General features: G+C 43.9%; 1 protein-coding gene across 3 annotated transcripts in view; it reads left to right on the plus strand.

The window, feature by feature from the left end:
* LOC122921092 (A-kinase anchor protein 2-like) overlaps positions 1-19,782 on the plus strand; it is a 376,427-nt gene that overhangs the window by 107,840 nt on the left and 248,805 nt on the right. For all 3 annotated transcript variants that reach the window (XM_044271024.1, XM_044271040.1, XM_044271032.1), the window contains exon 3: positions 2,452-2,582. In XM_044271024.1, the coding sequence (XP_044126959.1) occupies positions 2,452-2,582 (131 nt within the window). The remainder of the gene's footprint in view (positions 1-2,451; positions 2,583-19,782) is intronic.

The raw sequence follows: 19,782 nt of genomic DNA on the forward strand, positions 1-19,782 counted from the left end.
GTGCTGCCATGACATGCCTGCCGGCACTGAGTCCATGCATCGTACTGTTAGAGCTGTGAATGTGATCTAGGACCTAGCAATTACTGGTCACATGGCTATGAGGTCATCACAGGTCCTACCAGGAGTGTTGCAGAAGTTAACTGTGGAGCTTTTTTGTGTGAAGATTACATCAGAAAAAGGTGACAGGGGCTGTTATGTTAATATACTGTAAACTACTGTATAGTGGGGTGCTGTATACTGTGTGGGGGCCTGTATACTGTGTGGGGGCCTGTATACTGTGTGGGGGCCTGTATACTGTGTGGGGGCCTGTATACTGTGTGGGGTCTGTATACTGTGGGGGGCTGTATACTGTGTGGGGGGCTGTATACTGTGGGTGGGCCTGTATACTGTGGGGGGGGGGGCTGTATAGTGTGGGGGGGGGGGGCTGTATACTGTGTGGGTGTCTGTATACTGTGGGGGCCTGTATACTGTGGGGGGGCCTGTATAGTGTGGGGGGCCTGTATAGTGTGGGGGGGCCTGTATAGTGTGAGGGGCCTGTATAGTGTGGGGGGGGTGCCTGTATAGTGTGGGGGGCTGTATATTGTGGAGTGCTATACTGCTGTACAGTATACTGTGGGGGTCTATATACTGTATACTGTGGGTGCGGTATAGTGTGGAGTGCAATACTGCTGTACTGTATAGTGTGGGGGGCTGTATCGTATATAGTTTGGGGTGCTGTATACAGTGAGGTGTTGTATACTGTGGGGTGCTGTATACTGTAGGCTGCTATACTGCTCAACTATATACTGTGGTGTACTGTATAGTGTGGGGTGCTATACTGCATACTGTGTGGTGCTGTATACTATAGGGTGCTATACTGCATACTGTGGGGTGCTGGGGTGCACTGTAACACTAGGGTGAGCTGAGCCCTGGTCTCCTTCCTGCAGAGCGGTGCCCACTTCCAGCCTGAGCCCAGCTGCCCAGAGCACTGATCCTGAGCCGCTGGAGTCTTCAGAACTGGAAGTATTTACAGTCATTCACTGTACTCTACCAGATGTGTGCATTTTTTGTGTGTGTGTTGTGGTGGGGGGGCGTGATTGCTTGCTAGGGTGTGGGATGGTGGGATCCAGGGGGCCCAAGTAAATTTTTTCCCAGGGTCACATCAATATTAAAGACGGCCCTGCACACCTACCCCGACTGGTCAAACTGGGATTCCAGCCCAACAGAAATATTCCACCTGGAATTCAGTAAGCATCTCCTCCAGGTCCATCGGAGCACCTCTAACAGTGCCTGTCGAGGGGAGCTGGGCAGATTCCCTCTTCACTTTACAATCCAGAAGAGGGGGCGCTACATGGTAGTAGTGACGGCTCCCATCACCATAAAGCTTTGATAAACCAAGGGATCCCAGGCTAGGCAAAGCCCCAAAATCAACTTACTGAAACCCAGCCCGACCAGAAAATCACCCCACACCACCTCACAAAAGCTGGGATCAGGAACACAGTAGACAAGAGGAATACATCAGTGAATGGAGGAAGGAGGTGAGAGCATCCCAGAAGCTGACGGTGTACCAGAGCCTGCAGAGAGACTACAAACTGGCCCCATATCAGGAGAAACTAAGGAACCCCAGAGACTGGAAAATTCTGAGTCACTACAGACTGGCCGTCGAATCCAGACGGCATCGACAGAGCTACATGGCCGGGTGGCCAGCAGTGCCTCCTGGAGGTGGTGGAGGATAGGTCCCATTTACTGATATACTGTCCCAAATACTCAGCAGTGAGGGACATCCACTTTAGGAGACTCTCTGATCTACTTTCAGACTTCAGCTCCATGGAGGAGGAAGATAAACTGCTCATCCTGCTGGGAGAGGAAGAGAACACAGTGGACATAGCAGCACAATATATCAGTGCCTGCCATAGACTGAGAGGAGCATGATATACCATGGACTCTTATACCCTGACCCGGGGTGTGTCCGCACCCCTTCCCCCCTGTCATGATAGGCCACAGACTCCTATACACCGACCCTGGGTGTGTCCCCATTTGTCAACCCCCTATTTCCCACACGCTTTGGCAATGCTAATGTATAATTTTAGACCTGCCAATAAAGCTGGATTGATTGATAAATAGATATGAGGTATATAGATATGAGATAGATATTAGATAGATAGATATTAGACAGATATAAGATTGATAGATATACAGTATGATTTATAGATAGATTAATTATATACATATAACTCTAGTCAAAGTCTTTTTTACTCAGTTTGTAAAGGAATATACAGGAACTTACTTGACCGTTGACCTAGACCACCACTAATAAAACTTGCAGGCAGGTCTGTATAGACACTGTTAGAGCACGTAGTCAGGACTGTCTGCAAGGAGCATACAGACCGTACAGATTGTTCTCCATGATTAATATGCTCCTTGATTCTCATATTAAAATGTTTAATATGTAACTTGTCGTCTTTGTTACAGTCCAAATCACTCAGAGAGAAATGGCTTATGCAAGGAGCACCGGCTGGCTCAGTGGAAGAGGAAGAGGCTAAAAAGAGACAATGTGAGGAGGATGAAGAGAAGTTAAAGTTATTTGAAGAAAATGTCCAAAGGTAAGTGTTGTGATGTATAATGAAGTATGTGCTCTTTTATCTTCTGCTCCTGTTTTCACAGTTATAATTCTGAACCGTAAATCAGCAAGAAATCATAATATATTGTACCCGAAGTCTTTCCCTAAACTCTCCCTCTCTTTAGAGTCTACTGTGTGAACCTGGCCTAACAGATTATTTCCATTTGATGCATTTTATTGTTTCTGTTGTTTAATTTGTTATTTGTTTTGCTCGATTATCTTCTAACGTCACCTGAATCAAGAAGTTACTAGGATCCGGTTTATCTTGTGTAAGGAAAAAAGATTGCCCCGAGATAAAATCAGTGCTGAAATTAATTACTGCCAGCGGATGCTAGTGTTCACTATATGACTGTCTGCTACACTTGAAGTGCTTCAGTGAATTTAACAGCCTGCCCACATTACACTGCCCACGCCAGCAAATGCATTCTGCTAACAGCTGAATCTCTCTCGGCCAGATATGAAGGTTTGCTCCTCGCCATCATATGATAGCCTCCTTGGGCATATAGTATCAGGGAGCCAAATAAATTATACTGTATAAAAGTGCACGTTGCTTGACAGGAAGGTTTTGTGCCACATGTTCACTAGTATATTCACTGGATCAAAACTACAGTAGTAATGCTTTTCAGTGGGCATCCATTATAGTGTTTTTATATGGCAGTCTATGCAAATCAAAGTATGCCCCCTTGCATGCTTGTACCCTCTTCTCCCCTAGGAGTACTGTTTTTAGTTATTCTAAGGGGAATACAGTATGTTTCGAGAATTAGCAACCATTATGGAACAACATTGCTGGGGCCCCCAGCAAACACAAATAACAGAGGTCCCAAAGTGGATGTGAATGACCACTACTCCATTCACTTCAGTGGGAATGCAAAGTACGGCACCTAGCGCCATATCTGGCTGTTCCATAGAAGTGAATACAGTAGTGGCCATGCATGTGCACCACTGCTCCCTTCTCATAGGGGACTTTGGGACCTCTTTTTTCATGATTGCAGGGTTGGTCCCCCAGATATGAGACACTTATCGTCTATCCTGTTGATAGGCATACACATAATCAGTCAGGGAAGTTTTATTACTCTTCAGCTAATCACTGTATGAACGCATCTATTATATCTCTGCACTTCTGGACTCTTATATCAGATAGAAATTATATCTCCCAGCTTCGCGGGCCGTAGGTTGGGCATCACTGACCTACACCTCAGCTGCATTTATTAAAACTCAGTTTTTCACAATTCCTGACATTTATTCCTAGTACATCATTTCATCTCGGAGGTTAGTTAGGACCACTACTATATTTCAAAAATGTGAAATGTCAAAATACTAGAGACAATGATTTATTTCAGCTTTTATTGCTTTCATCACATTCCCAGTGGGTCAGAAGTTTATAATAACCAAGTTGATTAGGCTTTTAAATTGCTTGAAAAAGTCCAGAAAACATTGACATAGCTTCAGAATCTTCTGAGTTGATTAGAGGTTTACCTGTGGCATTGTTTTAAGGCCTACTTGACTGTTTGATTGACATCATAGGAACATCAAAAGAAATCAGTCAAGACACCAGAAAAATAATTGTAGACCTCCATAAGCCTGGTACATCCTTTGGAGAAATGTCCAAGCACCTGAAAGTACCATGGTCATCTGTTTAAATCAGGCATGCTCAACCTGGGGCCCTCCAGCTGTTGCAAAACTACAACTCCCAGCATGCCCGAACAGCCTACAGCTATCGGCCTACAGCAGGGCATTGTGGGAGTTGTAGTTTTACAACAGCTGGAGGGCCGCAGGTTGAGCATGCCTGGTTTAAATGATAATATGCAGGTCTAAACATCGTGGAACCACACATCCATCAAACATGTTTTGTCTCCTATAAATGAATGTAGATTGGAATGAAAAATGCAAATCCATCCAAGAGCAACAGAAAAATCCTTTGTGAAGACGCTGGAGGTAACAGGTAGAAAAGTATCTATATTAACAGTTAAACATGTCCTATACAGACATGACCTTCTCAGCAAAGAAACCACTGCACCACAACTTTTGGAGAAATGTTCTCTGCTCTGATAAGACAAAAACAAACTGTTTGGCCAAAGTGACTATTGTTATGTATGAAGGAAAAAGGGGGAGGCCTGCAAGTCAAAGAACACCATCCCAGCCATAAAGCATGATCTTTAATAGGTGCTTTCTTCAAGGGCCTGGTGCACTTCACAAAACAGATGGCATTATGAGAAAGACATATTATGTGGAGATATTGAAGCAACATCTGAAGTCATCAGCCATGAAGGTAAAGCAGAAATCGAACTTCCAACTGGACAATGAACCCAAACATACTTCCAAAGTTGTTGCAGAATGGCAACAACGTGAAGGTAATAAAGTGGCCATCACAAAGCCCTGCCAATACCATAGAAAATATTTGGGCAGAACTGGAAAAGTGTGTGCAAGCAAGGAGGCCTACAAACCTGACCCAGTTACACCAGTCACCTCAGGAGAAATAGGCCAAAATTCTAGCAACATATTGTGAGAGCCTTGTGAAAGGCTACCCAAAATGTTAGACCCAAGTTAGACAATTGGAAGGCATTGCTACCATATATTAACCTCATGTATGTAAATGTCTGAGCCACTGGGAGTGTGAGGAAATAAGTACAGGTTGAAATAATTCTTAATGTTTCTAGTATTATATATAGTAGTAATCTGGTATGTGTATGTACAAACCGGATTCCAAAAAAGTTGGGACATTATACAAATCGTGAATAAAAACTGAATGCAATGATGTGGAGGTGCCAACTTCTAATATTTTATTCAGAATAGAACATAAATCACGGAACAAAAGTTTAAACTGAGAAAATGTACCATTTTAAGGGAAAAATATGTTGAATCAGAATTTCATGGTGTCAACAAATCCCCAAAAAGTTGGGACAAGGCCATTTTCACCACTGTGTGGCATCTCCCCTTCTTCTTACAACACTCAGCAGACGTCTGGGGACCGAGGAGACCAGTTTCTCAAGTTTAGAAATAGGAATGCTCTCCCATTCTTGTCTAATACAGGCCTCTAACTGTTCAATCGTCTTGGGCCTTCTTTGTTGCACCTCCCTCTTTATGATGCGCCAAATGTTCTCTATAGGTGAAAGATCTGGACTGCAGACTGGCCATTTCAGTACCCGGATCCTTCTCCTACGCAGCCATGATGTTGTGTTTGATGCAGAATGTGGTCTGGCATTATCTTGTTGAAAAATGCAGGGTCTTCCCTGAAAGAGATGACGTCTGGATGGGAGCATATGTTGTTCTAGAACCTGAATATATATTTCTGCATTGATGGTGCCTTTCCAGACATGCAAGCTGCTCATGCCACACGCACTCATGCAACCCCATACCATCAGAGATGCAGGCTTCTGAACTGAGCATTGATAACAACTTGGGTTGTCCTTGTCCTCTTTGGTCCGGATGACATGGCGTCCAAGATTTCCAAAAAGAACTTTGAATCGTGACTCGTCTGACCACAGAACAGTCTTTCATTTTGCCACACTCCATTTTAAATGATCCCTGGCCCAGTGAAAGCGCCTGAGCTTGTGGATCTTGCTTAGACATGGCTTCTTCTTTGCACTGTAGAGTTTCAGCTGGCAACGGCGGATGGCACGGTGGATTGTGTTAACTGACAATGGTTTCTGGAAGTATTCCTGAGCCCATTCTGTGATTTCCTTTACAGTAGCATTCCTGTTTGTGGTGCAGTGTCGTTTAAGAGCCCAGAGATCAGGGGCATCCAGTATGGTTTTACGGCCTTGACCCTTACGCACAGAGATTGTTCCAGATTCTCTGAATCTTCGGATGATGTTATGCACAGTTGATGATGATAGATGCAAAGTCTTTGCAATTTTTCGCTGGGTAACACCTTTCTGATATTGCTCCACTATCTTTCTGCACAACATTGTGGGAATTGGTGATCCTCTACCCATCTTGGCTTCTGAGAGACACTGCCACTCTGAGAAGCTCTTTTTATACCCAATCATGTTGCCAATTGACCTAATTACTGTTAATTGGTCTTCCAGCTCTTCGTTATGCTCAAATATACTTTTTCCAGCCTCTTATTGCTACTTGTCCCAACTTTTTGGGGATTTGTTGACACCGTGAAAATTTGAATCAACGTATTTTTCCTTTAAAATGATACATTTACTCGGATTAAACGTTTGATCTGTCATCTACGTTCTATTACAAATAAAATATTGACATTTGCCATCTCCACATCATTGCATTCAGTTTTTATTCACAATTTGTTTAATGTCCTAACTTTTTTGGAATCCGGTTTGTAGTAGTCATCTGAACTGATCTAAGAAAAGGAATGTCTACTAGGAGTAAATGTCCAGAATTGTGAAAAACTGAGTTTGGTCTGGTTGAGGTATATGTAAATGTATGACTTCAATGGTATAATATTACCATTTGGTATTATATGTTATCCCTTGTTACCCTTGAATTCTTCCTTGACAGTTTACTAACTTTGTCTAAGTACAGTACATACAGTACATTCAAGGGTCCGTACCCAGTAGACCAGTAAGCATATGAGATCTAAGGTGTGTAAGGAATTCTGGAAGTTATTCTGATCTTCTATGAAGATAGAATCTAGATGTCTTCATCTACATTCACCAATGTAGTTCTTTGTTGCACATTTAGGCATACCGATGATCTTCCAAACAATTTTATCATTGCCTTGTGTAAACATGTCCAGCAATCCTATCTATACTGTGCCATAAAAATCATTGTTTTTCAGCAGCACAAACAGGGGATATGCTGCTTGAAACTGTACGTGAATGAGCAATCATTGGCCATAGGTGACCAATACATTTACAGTGAACTAAACTAGTGTCAGTCGAATTATTGTATCGTCAATAAGCGCTCATTATGGGCAGGTCATCAGGTTACCGCCACACGTTTATGCTTTTTGATGCAGTTTTTGTAAATTAGGAGTGGATTATAGGAACAGGAAATATTAAATGCAGATACTACTTCTCCTCTTGTTTTTTTAATCCACTCCTGGTTTTGGCTTCAAAACTGCATAAAAAACTTGAACATTTGGCCCTACCCTAAGACTACACTGAGGTTTTTGCACCACTTTTGGTTGATTTTAACTATCGAGTGACAGCTGCAGGTACAAGATTAGATATAAGTCAGTTTATTGCTTATTGCTTTGGACTGCAGCTCACTGTGTTCTCTACATAGTTTAGACATTTGGATAAATTTGAAGTATGACACTGGTCCAGCAAGTCCAAACTTTAACCCTACCTTGCATTACTTTGCTCTACTTTCTTTTTCCACCCTCATGGCTGTGGCTAATTTTGCTGTCATGGATGAATAGCTCATGTATAAGCAGAGCACCTACTAATACGTCTCTCTAGTAATATTACTAAATTGTGTGTTTAACGGGTTCAATGGATTTGCACTAAACAAGTTGATTGTTCCGAACTCATTTCTAATGGCTCATTTAGACAAATAGATCATTCAGTCGATCAATGACATGAGTGACCTACCGACACAACACCAATAATAACGACAAACATTTACATACAGGGAGTACGGTGTACAAATTTATCGTATACTCGCTTAAACGATGATCGTTGATTGTGTTCAGACAGGTCTAGTCATCGTGCCTATCGGCGAAATGTCCCACGATGCACATTTACATTATGACAATTCATTAACCACAAAGGATAACGATTTTGCAAGCTTGAACTAGCGTTTTTAGTAAAATGTTCAATCGCTACATACATTTACATTACGTGATTATCATCCACCACAAATTTACTAGCATTCGATTCATAACGATGATCTACTTGTCTAAATGAGTCTTCCGTTTTACCTTACAGATCTTCTTCTTCGTGGTTTGCTTTTTTTGTCGTGTTGTTTTTATTAATAATACCTTTAATTACACATAGATAAACATTTTTCTCATCAAAATGTCTTTAACTCCCTGGAGGAGTTGAGCTCATGTAACTAACTCAATTAAAAACTAAGGCAGATCCCTAGTTTGGCATGGTGGTCCAGCATGTTATCATCTCTGAGGACGTTACTGGGAGGATTTTCCCTGACTACAGATAATAACGGCTTATGTCTAATTAACACAGATCTCTAGATAATCCTGTTTCTGTTAACATTGGAGCTGCTGGTTTAAAGGGGTTGTCTCACCTTCTATCTTCAGAGAGCCAGGCCCGGACTTCTGGTGTTCTAGGGGGCGGTGCCTGCGAACATGACGGGCAACACAGGCCAGTGGTGCTGCGGAGCTGTAATTCCCTATGTGTCTGTGTGTGCATGCTCCCGCACTGTGAGAAATCCATAGGACATACAGAGACAGGAGCATGGGAGACTAAGCGCACTCGCTCCCGCTATCCCGGCCACAAGAGAGGCCGGCTTTGTTTCACTTTACAGTGCTAGCACGGCCACTGCTGATGTATTTTAATGGTGGCCATAATCCCTAGAGACGAGCAGTGTATAAAGACAAGCAAAATTATTGTAACATAAAGCATATTTGGTAAGTTACGTGCATTAGGTTAGTACACATCATACATATCACTTTATGTGATGAAACATCTCCTTTAATGCTATTGGAACATTGTAATATTGACTATTTTCAAAATCCATGAACTTTTCAAAATATCTGACAAGGGTCACATGATGCACTATATGATTCTACAGAACCAGGAGGTTTAGTGGTTGCGATTTTGTAACTTTTTCAGGGCATCATACTGCTGTTATATTAAAGGTCTCTTTAAGATGGCCTTGTATCGCTGCTTGTCGCGGTGGGCAGGAGATATGGCTCCAGGCTGGCGTTGTAACGCAGTGCTATGTGCTGGACCAGATGCGCTGCATGTGTTTATGCTCTTTAATAACCCTGTTCCTTTGTAGCACTTGTTCCCTAGCAGACACGGCGCAGACACGTTCATTTGCTTACACTATTAATAATCCTCATACTGGAGTCTTGTAAACTCTTTTCCTTTGAAACCTGTTTCCTTTACAGGAAGCTGAGTATAAAACAGCCTCACAGCATCCACCATAGGAAGGGCTTTCTACTTTTATTATTATACAGAACATTCTCCCTTTTTCTGATGGTCACACTGGCACCCAGTCCCCTGTTCACACCTGTGCTGTGGCCTCCATCGATGATAAAAATCACAACACCGTGCTGGTTTCATCATACAATGGATGCAGCTGCTCCCAACAGACTAATGATGGGTTCCGTCAAGATTATGTGACTTTGATAGCAGTAATCGTGCTGCCTCAACGCCGTTCTGGTTTTTAATGTATGACAGATCCAAACTACTGCTAACAGTCTAATGAAGGGTTTCATCGAAATTGTGCCATGGTTTCTGTTACTTTGATGGCAATAAGGGCTCATGCACATGGACGTATTTTTTCTTTCAGTCTCCGTTACGTTTTTTTTTGCGGACTGTTTACGAAGCCATTTATTTCCATGGGTCCGCAAAAAAAACAGAAGTTAGTCCTTGTGCATTCTGTTTCCGTATGTCCGTATTTCCGTTCCTCAAAAAAATTGAACATGTCCTATTATTGTCCGCATTGCAGACAAGGTTAGTACTGTTCTTTTAGTGACTAGCTGTTCCGTTCCGCAAAATACGGAATGCACACAGACATCATCCATATTTTGTGCGGACCGCAAAATACAAATGGTCTTGTGCATGAGGGGGTGGGCGGGGCTGACTGATTCACACGCATAACAAAGCACAAGGTGCATATTAAAATATATGACACTATATAACGACTATATAAACTGACTATGGTCTCTGCTGCACTGGTCTCTGCTGCACTGTACCGTATTTTTCGCCCTATAAGAGGCACCTAGTTTTAGAGGAGAACAATAAGAAAACAACATTTTTCATTACACCTCAGGTCAGACCAGCAATCAGACCCCCAATGGCTCAGATAAACCCCCAAACCTTTAGCCATCTATCAGCCCCCAATGTCAGCCATAAACCCCTCCAATGTCTGCCATAAGCCCCCATTAGCCCCTCATGTCAGCCATAAGCCCCCCATTAGCCCCTCATGTCAGCCATAAGCCCCCCATTAGCCCCTCATGTCAGCCATAAGCCCCCCATTAGCCCCTCATGTCAGCCATAAGCGCCCCATTAGCCCCTCATGTCAGCCATAAGCGCCCCATTAGCCCCTCATGTCAGCCATAAGCGCCCCATTAGCCCCTCATGTCAGCCATAGGCACCCATTAGCCCCTCATGTCAGCCATAGACCCCCATTAGCCCCTCATGTCAGCCATAAGCCCCCCATTAGCCCCTCATGTCAGCCATAAGCGCCCCATTAGCCCCTCATGTCAGCCATTAGCCCCTCAGGTCAGCCATAAGCCCCCCATTAGCCCCTCATGTCAGCCATAAGCGCCCCATTAGCCCCTCATGTCAGCCATAAGCGCCCCATTAGCCCCTCATGTCAGCCATAGGCACCCATTAGCCCCTCATGTCAGCCATAAACCCCCATTAGCCCCTCATGTCAGCCATAAGCCCCCCATTAGCCCCTCATGTCAGCCATCAACCCCCCATTAGCCCCTCATGTCTGCCCCATGTCCCTCATGTCAGCCATAAGCGCCCCATTAGCCCCTCATGTCAGCCATAAGCGCCCCATTAGCCCCTCATGTCAGCCATAGGCCCCCAATAACTCCTCATGTCAGCCATAAGCCCCCCATTAGCCCCTCGTGTCAGCCATAAGCCCCCCATTAGCCCCTCAGGTCAGCCATCAACCCCCCATTAGCCCCTCATGTCTGCCCCATGTCCCTCGGGTCAGCCATCAGCCCCCAGTGCAAATAAAATAAAATAAAAAAAACACTTACCTCTCCTGCTCCTGGTCACCATCGCGATCCTCTTCATTCTGCTGTCGGCTGGCTGTGTATAGCGGCGCACAGTGTGAGGTCACAGAGAGACCTCATGCTGTGCGCAGCCCTGCACAGCCAATAGCCGAGCCGAGGACCAGGAAGTGGTGAGTACAGATCCTTCACCGCTTCCCGGTTCTTCTGTACTAATGAAGCCCTTCCATAATGGAACAGAGCTTAGCCCCGCCCACTCTAGTTGATACTAGTCGTGACGTCAGTGGGCCGGCGGTAAACAGTGAGAAGGCCGCGGTGCTGCTGGATCGCTGCTGCCTTCTCAAACAGCTGATCGGCGGGGGTCCTGGATGTCAAATCCCCGCCGATCAGAAGCTGATGATCTATCCAGAGGATAGATCATCAGTTAAAAGAAAGTGCAGAACCCCTTTAAGTCTGTGTGAATAGAAAAGTAAAAAAGTTATGGGTCTTGGAATACGGGGAACAAATAATGAAAATACAAAAAGGAAAATAGGCTGGTCCTTGAGATGTTAAAGGTAGAAAAAAATATAATTGACAATATTTCCATTTATGTGTGTTATAGTGCACAAGTCAGTTGTGAAGCTGTAGCGGGTAGGTAGAGCTGTTTTAGTGAGCATCTAAGCTGAGATGACACAGTGTCTCATAAATAGGGTTTACTTTAGTAAATATGCCCCATTGTGTTTGGAATGCACAGCTGAGGACAGGGCTTTATTGGCTTTGGTGTGAGTGACAGACACCACATGGACAAATATCCTTGTGTGTTGTACCGCTTTAACCGTGCCATCTGCGTGCTGTGGAGACAGTGGATGTGCTGTGTGTGTGCTTGTTTACTTACTATGTTTAGGAGTTGGGGTTTGCGTTTTTCCATGAACAGCATCACCCCTGCCTATCAACTGTCTCTGGTATTACAGTTTTCCCACACTGAATTAAATAGGTCTGAGTTGCAATACCATACAATATATGAGGTGGACGGGCACCACAACATTAGAGAAAAAAAAAAGTTAAATGAGCTGCTACACACGATACACATAACCATATAGCAAAGCAACTCATAAAAAAGGCTGCACAGACAAGATTTGATGTATCAACTATATTACTATACATGTGAAACTATAAGCCCTGAGGGTCCTAGACAATAATCTATGTGACTCTCACGAAGCACAGATCTACAGTAAGGTTAGATCCAAGCAAGGACAAGATTCTATCTTTGCAAAGTGGACAAAACAATCACAAACATAAGAAATCATGTATAATTCTTGAATAAAGTACCTAACAATAAAGTACCTCTCAGAGATGATCGAAAGAAATGGGGGACCCCAGAGCAATTTTTTTTTTTTCCTTTTAAATAAATTTGCAAAAAAATGTCTAAAATTCTGTTCACGTACACTTTCTCTATGGAGTATTGAGTGCAGAATTATGGTGGAAAACATAATTTTTTTTATTTTAGTACAAGGCTGCAACATAACAAAATGTAAAAAAGTGAAAGAGTCTGAACATTTCACAAATGCATTGCGTATCTGTTCCATTCTCCCGGTCACCAATAAGGCCCCTTTCACACAAGCGAGTATTCCTCGCGGGTGCAATGCGTGATGTGAACGCATTGCGCCCGCACTGAATCTGGACCCATTCAATTCAATTGGTCTGTGTACATGAGCTTTGTTTTTCATGCATCACTTGTGCGTTGAAGTGAATGGGGCTGCGTGAAAATCGCATTGCATCTGCAAGCAAGTGCAGATGCGATGCGTTTTTCACGGATGGTTGCTAAGAGATGTTGGTTGTAAACCTTCAGTTTTTTATCACGCGTGTGAAAAACACATTAAGGCCCATTTCACACGGGTGAGTATTCCGCGCGGATGCGATGCATGAATTGAACGCATTGCACCCGCACTGAATCCCGACCCATTCATTTCTATGGGGCTGTTCACATGAGCAGTGATTTTCACGCATCACTTGTGCGTTGCTTGAAAATCGCAGCATGCTCTATATTCTGCGTTTTTTAATGTAACGCAGGCCCCATAGAAATGAATGGGGTTGCGTGAAAATCGCAAGTATCCGCAAGCAAGTGCGGATGCGGTGCGATTTTCACGCACGGTTGCTAGGAGACGATCGGGATGGAGACCCAATCATTATTATTTTTCCTTATAACATGGTTAGAAGGGAAAATAATAGCATTCTGAATACAGAATGCATAGTAAAATAGCGTTGGAGGGGTTAAAAAAAACCAATTATAATTTAACTCACCTTAATCCACTTGATCGCGCAGCCGGCATCTCCTTCTGTCTTCATCTTAGCTTTGTGTAGCAACAAGCACCTGTGGTGACGTCACTCTGGTCATCACATGGTCCATCACATGATCCATCACAATGGTAAAAGATCATGTGATGACCGGAGTGACGTCACCACAGGTCCTGTTACTGCACACAGCTAAGATGAAGACAGAAGGAGATGCCGGCTGTGCGATCAAGTGGATTAAGGTGAGTTAAATTATTTTATTATTTTTTTTAACCCCTCCAGTGCTATTTTAATATGCATTCTGTATTCAGAATGCTATTATTTTCCCTTATAACCATGTTATAATGGAAAATAATACAATTTACAGAACACCGATCCCAAGCACGAACTTCTGTTAAGAAGTTCGGGTTTGGGTACCAAACATGCCGATTTTTCTCACGCGAGTGCAAAACGCATTACAATGTTTTGCACTCGCGCCGAAAAATGGCGCATGTTCCCGCAACTAGGGTTGTTGCGGGTATCGAAATTTTGATACCCAATCGATACTTTTGTCCCGGTATCGATACGATACCGGGATTTCAGTTTTTTCGATACTGGGCTGCGCTTCTGCACAGTCTAGTATCTCTGAACATGAGCGCGCTGCTATCGGCGCGCTCATGTTCTCTCAGCAGGACAGGGAGAAGGAAGCTGTCCTCCCTCCCCCTGTGCCGCTGCCACCAATGAGAAGAGAGGGGCGGGCGCACTGAGCCACCAATGATAGGACTATTCCCACACAGAGCGGCGCCCAGCGATGTCCCAGCACTCACCATTATTCCTGGGCGCCGCTCCGTTCGCCCGCAGTGCTCCATTACTGTCTCCTCTCCTGCTCCACATGCTGCTGATTACTATCGGAGCGATGGTAGGAGACATCAGCTTTACTAGTGGGCGTTCCTTCTCCCTGCGCTGCGATTGGACAGCGCTACAGCCAGGGAGAAGGAACGCCCACTAGTGAAGCTGATGTCTCCTCCCATCGCTCCGATAGTAATCAGCAGCATGTGGAGCAGGAGAGGAGACAGTAATGGGGCACTGCGGGCGAACGGAGCGGCGCCCAGGACTAATGGTGAGTGCTGGGACATCGCTGGACGCCGCTCTGTGTGACCTGATAGTGAAAGTCTGGAGTCCCATATAAAGTAGTCAGTCTTTAACACAATACAGGAGGCGGGTGACGGCAGCAGAATCGCATTGCCGGCACCCTGCCCCTGACAGGGAGCTGCGATCAGCGGCAGTTAACCCCTCAGGTGCGGCACCTAAGGGGTTAACTGCCGCTGATCTGCCAGTACCCGCCTCCTGTATAAAGGGGTAATTATCATTGGTGGTGCAGTGTGCCCCCCCTCAACCCCCCATCCCATTAAAATCATTGGTGGCACAGTGCGCCGGCCCCTCTCAACCCCCCAGTATTAAAATCATTGGTGGCAGTGGGCACAGGGTCCTCTCCCCTCCCCCTCATTGGTGGTGCAGTGGCAGCTTCTGATCGGAGCCCCAGCTGTGTAAGCCTGGGGCTCCGATCGGTTACCATGGCAGCCAGGACGCTACAGAAGCCCTGGTTGCCATGGTAACATCCCTGATGCTGTGTGCACAAAGCACAGAGCAGCAGGGACAGTGTGAAGTCCTATTCACCCTGATAGAGATCTATCAGGGTGAATAGGACAAGGGATGAAAGATCCCAGGTTCTAGCCCCTAAGGGGGGAAATAGTTATTAAATAAAAAGTGTAAAAAAAAAAAAAGTAAAAAAAACCCCCCACCAAAATATGAAGTATAAATCACCCCCTTTTCCCAATTTCACATATAAAATATATAAATAATAAACATATTACATATCGCCACGTCAGAAAAGTCCAAACTATTAAAATATAAAAAAAAATCTAGGTGGTGAATGCCGAAACATAAAAAAATAAATAAAAACTGCGCGATTCGCCATTTTTAAAAATGCGGAATGCACGTGGCTTTTTTGGTTTATTTTTTTCGCGTGGTATCGAATGGTATCGAGTATCGCAATACTTTTTCATGGTATCGAAACCGAATCAAAAATTTGGTATCGCAACAACTCTACCCGCAACGCACCCGCACATTTCCCCGCAACGCCCGTGTGAAAGAGGCCTAAGGCTACATGCACACGACCGTATGTGTTTTGCGGTCTGCAAATTGCTGACGTTCCGTATAGCATCCGTTTTTTTTTTTGCGGATCCATTGTAATAATGCTATCTTTGTCCGCAAACTAGAAAAAAATAGGACATGCACTATTCTTTTTTTGCGGCGCAACGGAACGAACATACTGATGCGGACACGGAAACAAAATACGGTTGTGTGCATGTAGCCTAAGGCCTCATGCACACGACCGTTGTGTGCATCCGTTCCGTCATTTTTCAGTTTAGCGGAGGTCCAATTCATTTTTATGGAGCTGTGAAAAAAAACTAATAGTCCTCCGTTTTATCTCCGCGTCCGTGATCCGTGATTCCAGTCCGTCCAAAAAATATAACCTGTCCTATTCTTGTCAGTGGAAAACGGAGGACGGACCCATTCAAGTCAATGGGTCCGTCTAAAAAAAAACGGATGCACAACTGGTATGTCATCCGTGTCCGCGTCCGTGTCCGTTTTTTTCTACAAGACCTTGGGGCAATAAAATTACACTTTTCATTAACCTTCATTAACACTTTTTTTCATTAACCTTCATTAACACTTTTCATTAACCTTCATTAACACAACTGAAGCAAAATCGGACACGGACCACTGAAGCCAAATCACTGACAGTAAAAAAGCACTGTCGTGTGCATGAGGCCTAAATCGCATTGCACGCGCGCAATAAAAACTGAACAACTGAACGCAATCGCAGGCAAAACTGAATGAACTTGCTTGCGAAATCGTGCATTTTTAACTGAACTCATCCGGACCTAATCCGTATCTCTTCTCTGCAAGCGGTCTAAGGGCCCCAAACTGCCGACAAACTTCCTTTAAATTTACTGCAAAGTAAACTTTCACTTCATGTACTGTCAAGCACTTTCAAGTACTAATAGTTCTGTAGGCAAGATGAGGAAACACAAGATGAGGAAATACAAAACTATACTAAAAGTATGAATCATATTTTGTGACTAATGGTTGACATTCAATTAAAATCTGAGCAGCCAATCCTGTAAATGGAGAGCAGGCGTAACAGGTCACGGTTCACTAATGACGTCTTCATGAAAATGAATAGCACAGTGTCATGGCATGTATCTTCCACGCCGGAAAATATGCAGCCAAAGGTCTGGTAATTGGTCAGCCCTGAAAAAAGCATTCTAATTAACCCTTTTCATGGCAGATTCAAATAACAGCTACAGTACATATGCATTGCATCACCGTATTGCATATAATATGTCTAGTAAAGTACATTATTTGTACTGATACTATTTTATGTCAACCAAAAACAGATTCCTAAAAGGATAACTTGTGAACATTTCCCCTCATCACCTGTGCTGGGACACTTTCAGTCCTTAGTAATGGAAAGGAAGGATGTATACATGCAGCTTTTAGCCATTTGTAACTTTTGCTAGCAGTGTTCTCTGTGTGCTGAAGAACTCATCCTCCTCTGCTCCCTAATGCTCTGTTGCGGCTCCGTGGCTCCATTTAGCAGTCCTGCGGTCCCCAATGACTGACCACAGCGGTGATGGTTCTCCTAGCGGCATGTAACCATGCTTTTACTCCAAAGGTAGAACTCTGTATCATAATTGCTGAGTCTGTACCAAATATTTTCTATAGTGACTGAATACAAAGGAGCACAGTCAGTTTTTACTATTTGGTTGGAAGTATGATATAAGCAGCCACGAGCTGGTCAGATCCCCGTTCAGATAATATGCAGTTGCAGGAAAGGGAATCCAGATGGTCTTTGGCGAACTAGAGACAACCCTCAGGTTTTTTTAGGTTTTTTTGAACAGTAGAGGCTTTCTATGTCACCATGATTTGCACCCAGTAAATTCCACTTATGTCCACAAGGTGTCCTGCAATACTAAAAATACGCCTGCTCTGTTTAGTCCGATTTAGTCTTATGCTAGGTCTTCCTGGTTGTGTGTAGTATATCCTCCTTTGTTTACATACAGAATAGTTTACCTCACAATTGCACCAGTAAGAAAAAAGATAAGTACATTGACAAAATAATGATACGTTCCATAATCAAATATGATATGGAGTTTCTACTCCAGTCCTCATACAGGATACTTGTCTGTACTCATCTTTTTTCCAGCTATTTTTACTAATTATTTGTGATTGAGGAGTGGGTATTCTGTGGAGGAAAGCTGTTTAGTTTGTGTCCTCCTTCCCATGGGCTCCATAGCATCTGCGAGACTTCTTCTTGCCTTTATCCACAAACTACAGTATGCTTGTTTAGCATTCTGCACGTGAAAGTGAAAAACATCAACCTCAGACATTCAGACCTCTGTATCAATGATATCACTTGATTCACACTTCTGAGATGCCGAACACTTTCAGATCACATATTAAACAGTCCTTTACTTATGAGCATTGAAAACTGACTTTCTCATTTCAAGAGAACCTGTCACCATGAAATGCAGTGCAATCTGCAGGCAGCAGGTTATAGAGCAGGAGGAGCTGAGCAGATTGATATATAGCTTTGTAGGAAAATATTCAGTAAAACTTGTATTTAAAGGGACACTGACAGGCCCAATACCCATAATTAGCTGTACATATCCATGTACAGGTCTTCTAATGTGCATTAAAAACATATAAGTATCCCCTCTGTCCACATTATGAATACAGTTAACCCACGTTTTATAACCTGAAGTAATCGCTGTTCTTTCTGCCCAAGGGGCGGGGTTTCAGCTTCCACTTGCGCCCAGCCAGCATCAGCCCAACCGCCGCTTTGAAGCGCCGCCCAGCTCATCAATATTCACTTAGCTAGGCGGCTTCTGCAGTCCCCGACCTTCCGAGATCCGGCGCATGCCCAATAGAAAGCTATGGGTGCCGGGCTGCGTCCGATGCCCATAGCTTTCTATTAGGCATGCGCCGGATCTCAGAAGGTCGGGGACTGCAGAAGCCGCCCAGCTAAGTGAATATTGATGAGCTGGGCGGCGCTTCAAAAACGGCGGTTGGGCTGATGCTGGCTGGGCGCAAGTGGAGCTGAAACCCCGCCCCTTGGGCAGAAAGAACAGCGATTACTTCAGGTTATAAAACGTGGGTTAACTGTATTCATAATGTGGACAGAGGGTATACTTATATGTTTTTAATGCACATTAGAAGACCTGTGCATGGATATGTACAGCTAATTATGGTTATTGGGCCTGTCAGTGTCCCTTTAGGGCTACTTTAACATCTGCGTTTTTGCTGGATTCATCAGGGGATCAGCAAAAACGCATCCGTTCAATAATTCAACCATCTGGATCCGGTTGTGTTATTTCCAAAATGAACAAGACAGATTTTTTGTGTCCAAATAAACGGATCCATCTCCATTGACTTACATAGTGTTTTATGACAGATCTGTCTTGCTCAGTATCCCATGATGCACACATGCTTGCAGCGTTTTTGTGTGCGCCATGTGAACGCAACAGTACGGAATGCATTCTGGTCCACTCCATTCAAGTTCGTTCATTTTTGTCCCCATTGAAAATTAATAGGGAGAAAACTGAATCGTTGTGCTGCGGTTTTAAGATCCAGTGACGGATCTTAAAGAGGACCTTTCATCTGTTTAACCCTAGTCTTACCTTATAGGGCGGCCCCCACTGATGTCATCGCACTTTTTTTTTCTCTCAAAGAGAGGAGCTCTGATTGGATGCGCTTACAGCCAGGGAGAAGAGCTCCGCCTAGTATAACCAAGAAAAAAAAAGTGCGATGACATCAGTTGGGGCTGCCCTATAAGGTAAGACCCTAATTAGACTAGGGCTAAACAGATGAAAGGTCCTCTTTAAAAGGGTTCAGCAAAACACAGATGTGAAAGTAGCCTTATACATTTAAACCTCTGCTGAATCTTTTCCCATAAAACAATATACCAATCTGCTCAGCACCTCCTGCTCTATAACATGCAGCCCGCAGATTACACTGCATTTTGTGGTGACAAGGTCTTCTTTACCAGCAGTAGTTTACCCTGGCTTTATTGTATGTC

Source organism: Bufo gargarizans, chromosome 1, assembly GCF_014858855.1.
Source record: "Bufo gargarizans isolate SCDJY-AF-19 chromosome 1, ASM1485885v1, whole genome shotgun sequence".
Taxonomy (NCBI): domain Eukaryota; kingdom Metazoa; phylum Chordata; class Amphibia; order Anura; family Bufonidae; genus Bufo; species Bufo gargarizans.